General features: G+C 34.9%; 1 protein-coding gene across 1 annotated transcript; it reads right to left on the reverse strand.

Moving 5' to 3' along the window:
- Positions 1-196: 196 nt before the first annotated feature.
- tx (taxi) lies at positions 197-9,700 on the reverse strand. The gene is made up of 2 exons (XM_068296963.1): positions 8,903-9,700; positions 197-1,707 (listed from the first exon to the last, which is right to left on the reverse strand). Exon 2 carries the CDS (start codon positions 1,705-1,707, stop codon positions 424-426), a length of 1,284 nt encoding a protein of 427 aa, XP_068153064.1. The 5' UTR covers positions 8,903-9,700; the 3' UTR covers positions 197-423.
- Between the last annotated feature and the right edge of the window lie 2,821 nt (positions 9,701-12,521).

Below are 12,521 nucleotides of genomic sequence, written 5' to 3' on the forward strand. Positions count from 1 at the left end.
AAAATTTCGGATTAAACAAAAACACTTTGTGCTTTAATTGTGTATGTATAATGATAACGAGAGAGAAAATGCTTTAGAAAAATGCTTAGTTTAAACTACAAACATACATACATAAATATAAGTAAATTTTCCTAAGGTGGAAAATTCTTTACTTTTTAGTGTAGATAGTGATCGAATGAAACATATGTATTTATAGTTAAATATACAATATGATGGACAGTTCTGTTCTTTTTTTTGTAGTTGTTGTTGTTGTTTATGACACAATGAATTCCGTTGTAGGTTTTTTGTTGTTTTGCTTTGTAAATTACAACTAGAGTGAGGTTAGGTTGAGCATTCATTAAACACTAAGTTAAACTTAAAGACAAAGAGTAACAAAAAATAATAGTAATAATAATAATAATTAATAAATAAACTAGTCTCTTATCACGTCAGAAACATATCGGACAAATCCCCATGCAGCAGATCGGCAAAGGGATGAAACGTATCCGCCAATGTGGCCAATGGGCTAATGCAGGCGGATGGCTGTTGGTTACCATTGGAGAAGTCAAAGGAATCGCTGGTCGATTGATCTAGGAGACGTAAACTCAATTCAACATCTGGCTTATCCAGGACATGGGATGACATGGTCATATCACCGCGTGAGGGTAAGACAGACAATAAGCTTGGATAGCTGGGATTGAAGCAGGGATGTGACAAGGATTCGCCGTCCTCCGATTCGAGGAGTAGAGCATTAAGATCACTTATTGCCTGAAGACTACCAAAGAGACTTTCCGTTTCAAGCTCGCCGTGGCAAGAGGCGGATGATGAGAGCGAGGCATATGCTGAACTAGGCGAACAGGCGGCTGTCGTATGCAAAGACGATGACGAACAGGGTGATGAAATGAATGGCGGAGAGCCAATCGATGAGGAGGCATAACAGGATTCCGTTGAACTGCTTGCATTAGTTTTTAACTGCGTCTGCTGGATCGCCTGCTTGGCCTTGGAGGCTTTCGATGGTCGTTTGTTAGCCGCTGGTGTTGATGTTGACGTGGATGTTGATGATGTCTTTTTAGATGCTGCTCCTGCAGTTTTTGCTTTACTATTCTTCTTCTTCTGAGGCTGTTGTTGCTGCTGGATAGCTTGGGATAACTTCAGATCTTCCTCAGTGGGATTTTCTTCCGCTAATCTCATCGGTTCACTCTCTCTTCGCGCACTCTCCTCCAGGCATTCGACAATGAAGTCATTCTCATAACTAGGATCTTCTAGGCATTCGTTTAGCATATTAATATACTTCATTGCCATGCGTAACGTTGTGATTTTTGTTAATTTCTCATTGGCACTAGTCGGATCCTCTCCGGTAATGGCCTGGGGTACACTGTTTCTAAGTGTTTCGAAGGCTTGGTTTATCTCCTTCATGCGGGAACGTTCTCTGGCATTGGCGGTCTTACGTCTATATTTACTCAATGGCGGGGCCTTTGCTTTCGTCTTGGCCTTTTTTGTTGAGGAATTTCTCTTGCTTTTCACTGTCCTTGCAAGATCTTCTTCATCGTCTTCCAAAAGAAATCCGTCATTTTGTGTGTCCATTAATCCTCCTGCATTCTTCTTTTGTTTCTTTTGACGCAGCGAATACTTCTCCTCTCTGTCATTGCTCGCCTTGCGTTTCCTTGTGCTGGTATCCTTGATCTCCAAGTCCGCATAGTTGTGCAGCTCATATGTATTGGACTTCATCTGAAATGGGAATGAAATGACTGTTTTAGTTCTTTCCCAAAAAAATAAACAAAAAAAGGAAAATTTATTAACGTGGGTGGGTTGGTCGCTGTATTCTGCTAAGCAATTAACAATTTTGTTAACCTCAATCAAGCGTAAACTTCTGATCTAACCCTCATCCAGCCAGCCATCCATCCATCCATTCCCCCTTCTTTGGCACATACTTCCGTTTCTTGGGTTTGAGTTTTGAGTTCACTTTGGTTCAGTTTGCTTCCGTCATAAAACCCAATGAAGCCGAAAAAACGCATCATAAATTTCGAATTTGGACAAACTGAGTTTGTCAACTAATTCGGTTTCTATTGCGCAATTATACTCGCAGAACCAAGATGAAATTACGTTCTACATACGATTTCGAAATCGACAGAAAAAAACGATCAATGATTAACCCAAACAAATGATCATCTTGTGACTCATGATTTTGACTAATGTAAGCCAACACAACCAAAATTGGTCAGTCCAAGGTGCCAACTCTGACACTTGCTTCGATGCAGTTGATCTTAGAATTGTTGAAATTGAAAGTTAAGGAGCGCCCATAAAATGTAAATATAATTTGTTTAAGACTTTTTTTGTTCAATAATATCTCGTGGGTTGCGCATAAACAAGAAAGTATTATGGCCATAAAATAAGTTCTTTATTTAAAATGTTGTCAAGTCAAAAATGCTGCTTTGCTTTCTCTATAAACATTGATTTTACTTCACTAAATCTAAGTAGAGCAAGAAAAAAAGAACTATTAGATCATAAATAGATAACAAGCCACGTATCTGGATACTCTTTGAAAGCAATTTTATCGGCCGATATAGTGGAAATATGTCTCCATGTGTTCTTAATCAGTTCGTCGAACTATAAAATAATAATCAATCAGTTTCGTAGCATTTACTGTTCGATTAAAGTCTTAATGTCACATAAACTCAAATACTGTTTAAAGTATTTTGTCTCTAAAACAACTTACCATCAGTTTAAATTAGTGAACAACTAATTGTAAAACTAAAGCAATTGCCATACAGTTTTAGTTGAAGATAGTTAAGTATAAGTATAACTTAGCTGACATTTTTGACGTACATTTTTTTCAAGTCTCGTCTATAATTTATAGTCAGTTTGTCTGGATCTTGTAGATCTTTGTCGTTGGTAATACGAGTATCTATTAAAAAGGCGACGGAATTATATAATGAATTCCTTCTAATTCCTTTCTTCTTAAAAAGGACAAGTGGCCATAAAGGCCATACGATGCACCTTCTATACCGAATGCTAGTTTCTTTTTTTTTTTGTATATCATACAAAACTTCAATCACATTTGTTCACATATTTTGAGCTCTCTAGCAAAATTATCAATTAAGGTTAATGTATTTAAACTTTATCATTCCACAAAGACTTTTATCGGCGATAGGAACACTTTGGTTCCAGTTGCTATAGAAGGTTATATCTTTGGACATCTTTTGTTAATGTTTAAACAAAAAATTTTCAATAAATAAAAAAACTAAATTTGATAATATAAAAGACTGTGATTTATATCCTTGAGTTGTCTAAGTGACCCAGTCATTTGGGCAACTGATCAATAGGGATCCGGGCGCGAATCCCAGGCTAGTGTATGGATCTATCGTTGCCAGTTCATCTAAAGGTTAGGTTGATATCTATAACTATATCCTATACTTATAATAATAATAATAATAATAATATCCCTTTATATCAAATGAAATAAGTTTCCTAAATGTCTTTGTCTTTGTTCTATGTCTTTTGATTTCAATAAGCAATTATAATTTTGGTTCTTAATCAAATCACCTAAAAAGTAACAAGAAATTCGGAACGTTGCCAAAATTCTTAAGACTTAAAAGTGAATTCGAAAAATTTTAACTCATTTCTACTTATTGTTAGAATTTTAAATGTGTATAAAATGTTGAAAAACTCCCCAGAAAGCGAAACTGGACTGAAGGAAAACTTTTGTATGTAGATGATACAATGTTGTAAAGCATTTGAGAAAGTTTTTTACATATAACTTTCTGTGTGTTGAGGTAGGTCAACTGTATAATACATATACCAAGATATATATATCAGGTAGATAGATACAAACTAAATAACCATTTTGTCTTACTCCATGGTGTTAGCTATCTCTTTCTCTCCCTGCCACCAACCGCAACAATTTTTATTGTACTCTTCCAATTAAGGTACATTCAGTCTCTTGGCTTAAAAGAGTAAATTAAAATACAAATATGATTCTTGTCGATCTAAGTTTGTATCCTGCAAATGATCAATTTTAGTTAAGATATAAGTCATAATTAGCCAATTATAAAATATAAAATCCATGAAAAAATGAATCCTTATATGAAAAATATCTTAATAATCTGAATATTTAAGAAATTCCTTTGAAATTAATGGACTAAAAGCAATCCTAAGTGTATTTTAGAGAACAAATCTATATCAAGAATACTTTTTGAGTCTAATAACTTCTGAAAAGAAGTGACTCCTTGAGGATAATGCGGCGCTTTCTTAAAGTTGGACATGGTTCTTGAAAGAAGTCCTCGAAATTTAATAGTAATGTTAATCCAGCTGTAGAACAACATTTTTAAGGGTATGAAATGTTTGGCATACTGTTAGTTAAATCTTCAAGCTGGTACTCTGATTTTAGTTTTAGTTTTTTTTTTTTTTGTGGTCATATGTATGTAGATTGTAGGAAGGCAACGGCAACTATTAATGAATACATTTTAATGCAAGAATTAAGTTACATGGAAATGTAATTGGAAACGAACAAAAACAAAACTAAAACAACATTTAAAACAATAGCAACAACAACAACTCGTCTATGCCTCCCATACAAAACGTGAAATGTTTCTGCATCGATGGCAAACGCCCTTGCAGTTTGTTGCATTGTGCCTTGGCCTCATAAATTTTGTAGTTAGCCACAAAGAGAGAGGAGGAGGAGGAGGAGGGATAGAGTGGGAGGTATCCGAGAAAGGGGGCAGTGTAAATGTTTGTTAGATTGATTACAAACGGAGTTGCGAATTGGAGTTCGAGTCAAAGTCAGGCCTCACTTAAATGGTCAATTTAGTGCAGATTGTCCAAAATTGGTATTAAATTCTTGCCTGTTGGCCTGGACTGACACTTGTTGCATAGCTTTGACCATTTTCAAAAGATGTGGTTGTTGTTGACCACAAACAAAAACAACAACACAAAAAAAAAGAAAAGAAAAACGAGTTATGGGGCGTTGTTGAACTGTTGTTGTTGTTGTTGCTATCTATCTGTCCATCTGTCTGCCTATCAACCCATTCTATCCTATTCTTTTACTCTCATCGTATCCATCTATCCATCTATCTATCTATCAGTTATGTGCACTTTTCTTCATTTACAGTTAAAGAATTCAGTAAGGAGCATGTTTGGTGGAATGTTGAAAGTCGATTCAGAGATTTGCTGATGGAAAAATCACTGTGATTTTTTGTGTATGCAGCATAACAGTACGATGATGGATTAGAAGGAAGAACATGCCACTTTTCAACACGTTCAAAGGTATTCACTTTGCTCTTACGTGTCTGGGATTTTCTGCTTCTTTTAACAATTCGCTTGTGATTTAAATTATAATTAATTTTTGTCACGCAATGCAAAAGCGGAAAGTGCAGAAAATCCAAATGAAAAGTGACTATGTGAATACACTTACATTCTGTTGGTTCGCATAAGAAGCTAATGCAGAATTTCAAACATTTTCATATTTTTTTTGGTGTTTTCTAAAGATTATCATTCAAAATTTTATAAATGAATATAAATGAAAGACTGTTGGACATATAGTCCATTTCTACCCTTACTTTGGGCCAAGTGCAAAAAGTTTTAAAACATGCAAGCTGCAATTAACTCAGTCGAGAGGAGGTTCTTTTTGGGGCTGGGCTCTTCTTTCTACTTTATTCGTCTGCTTACACTTCCCTTGTGACTTGATGGGCGGCAAAACGACGTGAAAATTACCCAGTTCCGTGTGCAACTGGCCTGGCCACCGAAAACAAATTGCATGTGATTAAAAAAGTATTCGCGGCTAATAAAATGCTGTTGAACAAACAGTGGCAGGAGCTGCAGAGGAAGGTGTGGGCGGCCTAAACAGGATGTGGTGGGTAACATTAGCAGGAAGCAGGATTAGGTTGGCTCATTTCTGGTTACTGATAGCGGGAAACCATTTTTTGAAGAGTTGCAGTCTATTTTCAAGGATTTTCCCCATATTTTTGTTTTTTTTTTTTTTTTTTTGTTTTGTGTTGCTGCCGCGTGTGTGCTTAAGTTTTCAATTACACGCCGGCACAATGCAGGAGAGGAAAAAAAGCCACCCAATTGAAATGCACAGACAATACCAACATCTACCACTTCACTCGCCGTCTCTAACTGCGGACACACCCCTTTCTCTTAGCACCCTTTATGCCATCATCATCATCATCATCTATTCGCAGGCCAACCAACGAGGTAGACAAAAAGGCAAACCAAGCGTGCAGAGACTAGAAGGAGGAAGAGAGAAAGGGTAGACGTTTTTACATTTTTCGGCCGCTTGCCGAGAAAACCGAAGGAGGTGGGGTCTGGGATGGTGGTGGTTGGGGAGAAGTACCAAAGTGCACTTGAAACTAGCGTCTGGCTTCCTCTTCTACTGCTGCCGCCAACCTCAGTTGCAGTTGCTGCATTTTTAGGTGTAGCCATTAAATTTAGAACTTTTTCTGCACGCTTGTCTGCACGCCAGCATGGGTCATGAGAAGTGGGTGGGTGTCTAGGTGCGAGTGGGGCGGGGGGCCTAGTGGTAGGTGGGGAAGGCGTATTCACTCGGGTGCGGTTAAATGGAAAATGAAGCGTCTGCTGCATAAGCTTGGAAAAAGGCAAATAAACACACATGCAAGAGAGAGAGAGAGAGAAGGAAAAATATTTACTATTAGCATAAGGAAAGATCGAAAACTTTCATATTTGAAAATGGTCGAGCTAGAGTAATCGAAATGTAGGTACAGTGAAAACTCTCTTGGCCCAACTGTCAACAATTGTTCTAAAGAGTTGTAGATTAAAAGATCACGATTGCTTTATAAAGGAAGTCAACAATCTTTCGAAAATGGAATTCAGTGTAGTTCTCTAAAGACCTATTTGATTTTGTTGCTATAGATTAGAATCTAATCATTAGATCTAGTATAGAAACAATTGACTGGTTAAACTATTTAAATGCTTCAGTTTAGGAAGTTTATAAAGCAATAAGTTTCAACTGATCTTGAATTCAAAGAAATGATATGATAAACTGATGAAAAACAATGTGAAACTATGAGAAAGTTTTAGGAGTCAGGAACAACTTACTAAGTCTATCAAGAGCAAAATTTCTCTAGTTTTGAATTTTATTTTTTCCAGCACAGTCCTTAATTTGATAGAGAGAGAGAGAGAGAGAGAGAGAGGGGCTTATTTTTTAAAATTTTTTTTCTACTTTTTTTGGCTTCTGTTTGACTGACTCAAACTGTATCTGTTCCTGGCATGAGATACTTGTTGTTGTTGTTGTTGTTGACTTTTGCCACAGCTCTAAAATTAGTTTTTATTGTATGCAATTTTGTTGCCGTTCATTTTCTGTTTTCGTCCATTTGTTTCCCATTGGTTTCGTCTTTTTGTTTTTCGATTTGTGATTTTTAATTTGCTTTTTGTGTGGAAAAGCGTCAAAAAATTGTTCATTTGAACGATTTTTTTCTTGTTGTATCGCTTGGTGTTATTTTGTGTCTCGTGCTGTTGCCAGTTGCCATTTGCCTTCTGCATTTTGAACTGTTTTTTTTTCTTTTCCTTTTGTTGATATAGCTGTGGTTTCTTTTTGGTTTTTTTGTGTCTCGTGGCTGCTGTTTTTATTTTTAGTCAGCCTGCGGCAAGTTCTTTACTTTGCTGCAACTTTGAATTCTTTGTTTCCGATTTTTGTTTTGAGAATCTTTTTATTTTTTCTTTTCTTTCTTGCCTGCTTTTTTTTTTTTTTTTTTGTTGTGTGGTCTTTGGCTTCAAATGAAATTTGTTTGATTTTCCATTTACGTTGAGTTTCGTTTGTTTAATAAAATTGGCACACGTTGCGTATGTGTGATATGTTTGTGTTTACATTTATTCAGTATTGAGGCGACATAGCACACACGCACACACACACACACACACACACACACACACACACACACACACACACACATAGATAAATGCAGATACAAAGGCATTTACCTATTCATATAGAGAGACACCGGTAAATATATTTTTGATGGTTTATATATTACCCATTCGACTAGATTGTTATGACAGTTTCCTGACATATTTTCAGCAAATTGGCTAAATTTATTTATGCCAATAGTTTTTCCTCAAAACGTTTTGAAGGGCTGACATATTTAGCAGCTGTTGGCGAATTTTTCAAAACTTTATGTGGGTCAAGGAGACGAATTTTAAACTTTTTAACCAATTAGCTCATGATTATCAGATGGGAATTATTTCTCGAAATTTCTGTTTATTTCAGGATGAGTATTTAAGATAATAGCAAGCTGAGTCTTTTAGCGGACATTGACGATACTATGCGCAGTACGTTCAAGTGGCACCTACGACACCAGGACAAAACCCAAACAGATAACTGCCCACCTCTCACTCGACCGACCGAGGGGAAAAACCAGACAAACAAATAATACTATAGCTATCTATTAACTAAATAGCAAAGGATAGATGTTTTAAGTATATTTATAGAAGACTCTCAGAAGATTACAGGGAATAGAAGGTAGTAACCAGAGCAGAGGACCCTAAAAGGTCATAGAATCAACTCATAATTATTTGATTGAGATGATTGATATCTAAGAATACAATCAAAACAAATCGTGCCTATAAGTAAATCCACTTATATATATATACCGAGTTTAAGTTTAAATCCAAATAATCCTTAGAGGAAAACATTTCAAATTCTTGTCCCTTCTTATTAATTTTGCCTGGTGACAAATGATTTCAACACCTTGAGGAAATAAATATGTTGTTGCTGTGTTGGTCGATCTCTATTCACCGTGGAGGTGTTTGGATGGGAACTGAATCACATTCTAGGGGGAAATGTATGTATGTATATATTCTTTTTTATTCATTATTTCTATTTTTATAGCAGCAACAACAACAATAGAGATTGAAAGATTTATATAAAATATAATGCATATACATAGATAGATAGATAGTGGATATTTACCTTTTGATTTCATAAATCCAAATAAAAAATTCAAGAATGAAAACACACAAAATTTAGACAAAAATGTATTTTTAAATGAATTTGTTGGCTAATTTTGTTGTTGTTGTTGTTTGATTGAGATTTGTTTGATTTGTATTTAAATTTCTGCTTCATTAAAGTTGTTTCAGTTTCAATTTGAATTCCATGGCTTTAACTAATTAGTCACTCAAATCACTAAAAAATTAATGCATAAATTTGGCATATTTTTTTCAATTTGTTTATTAAAAAATTTGTATTTTTTTTTTAAATTTTTTAATTTTTATTTTTATTTCCTTAAATAAAAACTTGTTTTTTTTTTTTTTGTTATTGTTGAGGGATTTTGAATAGAATATTTCCAAAAAACGTGCAAGCCGCGTGTGTCATATGAAAACTTTTCGAAAACACGAGAATATGTGTGCGTGTGTTTGTGTGTGTGTGTGTGCGTGTGTGAGGCCGGCTGCTAAAAATATCTATGAGTACGGCAGAGCGCGAGCAATGTATCCAATAACCCGATAAAAATACACAGGAACGAACGTCTCTTTTGGTTTGGAGAAAACCAAACAAACCGAGGGGGCAAAATCAACAACAAGAAACAAAATTTATCGGATAAAGATGCGTTTCACGTCCGTGCGCTGCGCTTGTTCGTTGTGCACTGATCAATGCCGTTGCGGACGATGTTGGTTTGCCGCTTTCCGTTAGCCAGGCTTATTCTAAAAAGGCGGCCCACACATGGCAAACAAACAGAGCCGGAGCCGCAGTCAGAGCCCAGGCACTTGTCTGTTGAGCGTGCGGTGCGCTATTGAACGATCAATGAATGAAATGCCGCTTAAACAACAACAACAACAACAATAAGAACAACAACAAGAGCAGCACAGAAAGTATATACATACATACGTATGTATGTCTATCTTACAGATACAACAAGAGATACTCAATTTTGTTGTTTTTTTTTTTTTTGTTTTGAGGCGACCAATAAACCGAGAAACCCACTCCCAAAAGCACAGCAGACGCCAACACAACGTCATTGAGAAACCAGTTCTCAATTTCGCTCTCCCTCTCTCTCACACACACACACACACACACACATTCGCTCGCTCGTTGTCGTTCTGGCTCTCCCACTCAATTTGTGTGGGTGCTTTTTGCGTTGGCCTAGCGATCATTTCTTCCCCTCTACGGCCCTCCCTCTGATCCTCTATACCTCTTCTCAAGCGACTTATTTGAGTGAGTCGTTTTCGTTTTCGTTGAGAGCGTTTTTTATGTGTTTTTTTCCTTGAGTTCAATTGAGTTGAGTGCACTGATTGGTATGAGCTTTTATTGTTGTTGTTGTTCAAGAATGATCTAATACTGTGGCCGAGCAGTTATTTATTTTAATTTATTACTAATTTTTTATTTTATTTATGATTTTGTCATTCATTTGCTATAAGTCAAAGATACAAATAGTCTTTGAGCTAAATTATTTAACCAAAATGATTGAAAGATATCATAGAGCTCTTATCATAGATGACGAATACATACATATATGTACATACACATATGTACATACATATTCATATTGTGGATAACGAATAATTTTTTTTTTTTTACATACATATTCATAGTCAAATCAAGGATACAAATTTTAAAATTATCCATGACCTATGTATATATGTACATATGTACATACATACATAGATGACTTTAACTATGTTTCTCTTAATACCATTTGGGCTCATAAATGTCTGACTTACCATCAAGTAAAACTAAAGATGAATTAATATAAGTAAATATTATTCTTTAATTATCAGGAAGAAAATACTCCTTGAAAATAAAGGTTCACTCTGGATGCCAAAAGAGTCATGGTTTGTGTTTTCTAATTATGAAAAGTATCTGAAATTTATTCGGCGGTTAATCTAATATAGTTTACTTAATAGTTTAGTAAAAATATAATGAATTGGTAATGTTCAAACCTTCGAAAACACCAAGACTTATTATTTTTATTACCCCAAGACGAATTATGGGGCTAAATTAGATATTTATTTATCACTAAATTCATTAATTGATTCCAATAAAAAGAAATCTGGATTAAAGATCCAAAAACTAAATGAAATTTAAATAGAATTTCTAATGCAAGAGTCTTGTAAAAGTTTAGAAAACTTGTTAAGAACCTGAATAAAAACAATATTATTTCATTCTCAACATTTTAATAAGTTTATTTTGTAGATTCATCATCTTAAATCTTCTCTAAAGCAAAATTAAAATGATATATCTAACATAAGATCTATACTAGAAAATGTTTGCAATTTTGAAGCTTAATTTAATTACCTCCTAACTTAATTATTGCTTGTCGCCTTACATTATCAGATATTATTATAATGCTAATTGCCAAATAGCTCCATCTTCATTCATAAATGAGGGTTTAGGGTTCGATGGGTTGACCACACACACACACACACACACACACACAACCAAAAATATTCAAATGTTTCGCTTCTGTATAATTATAAGTCTCTTTGGGCTCATGTTCTTGTCGTAGAATTAAGTTGTCTATAATATATGAACAAAAATTATTGGCTAATTTGTATATTATGCATACTTAAATTAAATTAAATCTCATATACACGAGTATATAGAGATCTTGATAATTTTGGTTTGTTGGTTTTTTGTTTTTTAGCTAAATTTAAGACTCGTGGCAACTTCGCACGCAAATCAAATTAATGTTGCATGTTCTCTCTATGTATCTATGTACCTATTCATATCTGGCTTCTGTCTCTGCCTCCTCCTCCTTCTCCACCTATTCTAAGTATCTTTGTGTGACCTTGCGCCGTGAAAAATTTATGCTGTTTGAAAAAGAAAACCAAAAAACAACACATAATCAAATTTAACTGTTGTCATCATGATTTATTTGTAGAAGAACAAGAATGATGACGAACAGACAAATAAATGAATTGTCAGTCAGTCAGTCATTTAGTTCGAGAGAAAGAGAGAGGGAGAGAGAGATTGAAAATATGCCGTCATGCAACTTCAACTTGTTCTTGTTTTGCAGCCAGGAGCAAAAATATAATGTTTGCTCTCTTCATGTTCAATTGTTTGCAGCCTGTTGTCAGTTAATTATTATAATTTGCTAACAAAATTAATGACTTTAAAGTATTGTATGCATAGCTTTCATAATACAATCAACTGACATAGCAAATCAAACATCATGACGCGACTTTGAAATCGGCTTAACGATATTAACTGAATTCGAAACTTAACGCAAACAAATTGGAAATAGAATTTTGAACACAAAAGCAAAACAAAAAACGAAGAAACAGAGAAACTCTAATAAGCAGAAACTTGAAATTAAAAACACATAGATAAACTACAAGGAGAGCATGATATCATTAAATAAAATATTGTAAATTAAAATAGATTCGATCTCATCTTGATCGAATTGACAAAACAAAGAGCTGCCAACAGATGGGACTAGAAAACGACTTTGGTTCAATCGTTTCGGAAGTTTCTTTTGAAAAAAGGTCTTGAAAATTAAGGTTGAATTCCGTATGATCTATCTTGCTATAAACCTAAGTCCTAATCGAAATCAAATGGATAATAGCCATATAAACAAGTGGTTAAAGTAAAGCAA

This window comes from Drosophila tropicalis, unplaced genomic scaffold (assembly GCF_018151085.1).
Source record: "Drosophila tropicalis isolate 14030-0801.00 unplaced genomic scaffold, ASM1815108v1 contig_859, whole genome shotgun sequence".
Classification (NCBI taxonomy): Eukaryota; Metazoa; Arthropoda; class Insecta; order Diptera; family Drosophilidae; genus Drosophila; species Drosophila tropicalis.

What these genes read in the sequence shown, in the direction of transcription:
- tx (XM_068296963.1), bottom strand. Translation starts at nt 1,707, where the DNA reads ATGAAGTCCAATACATATGAGCTGCACAACTATGCGGACTTGGAGATC.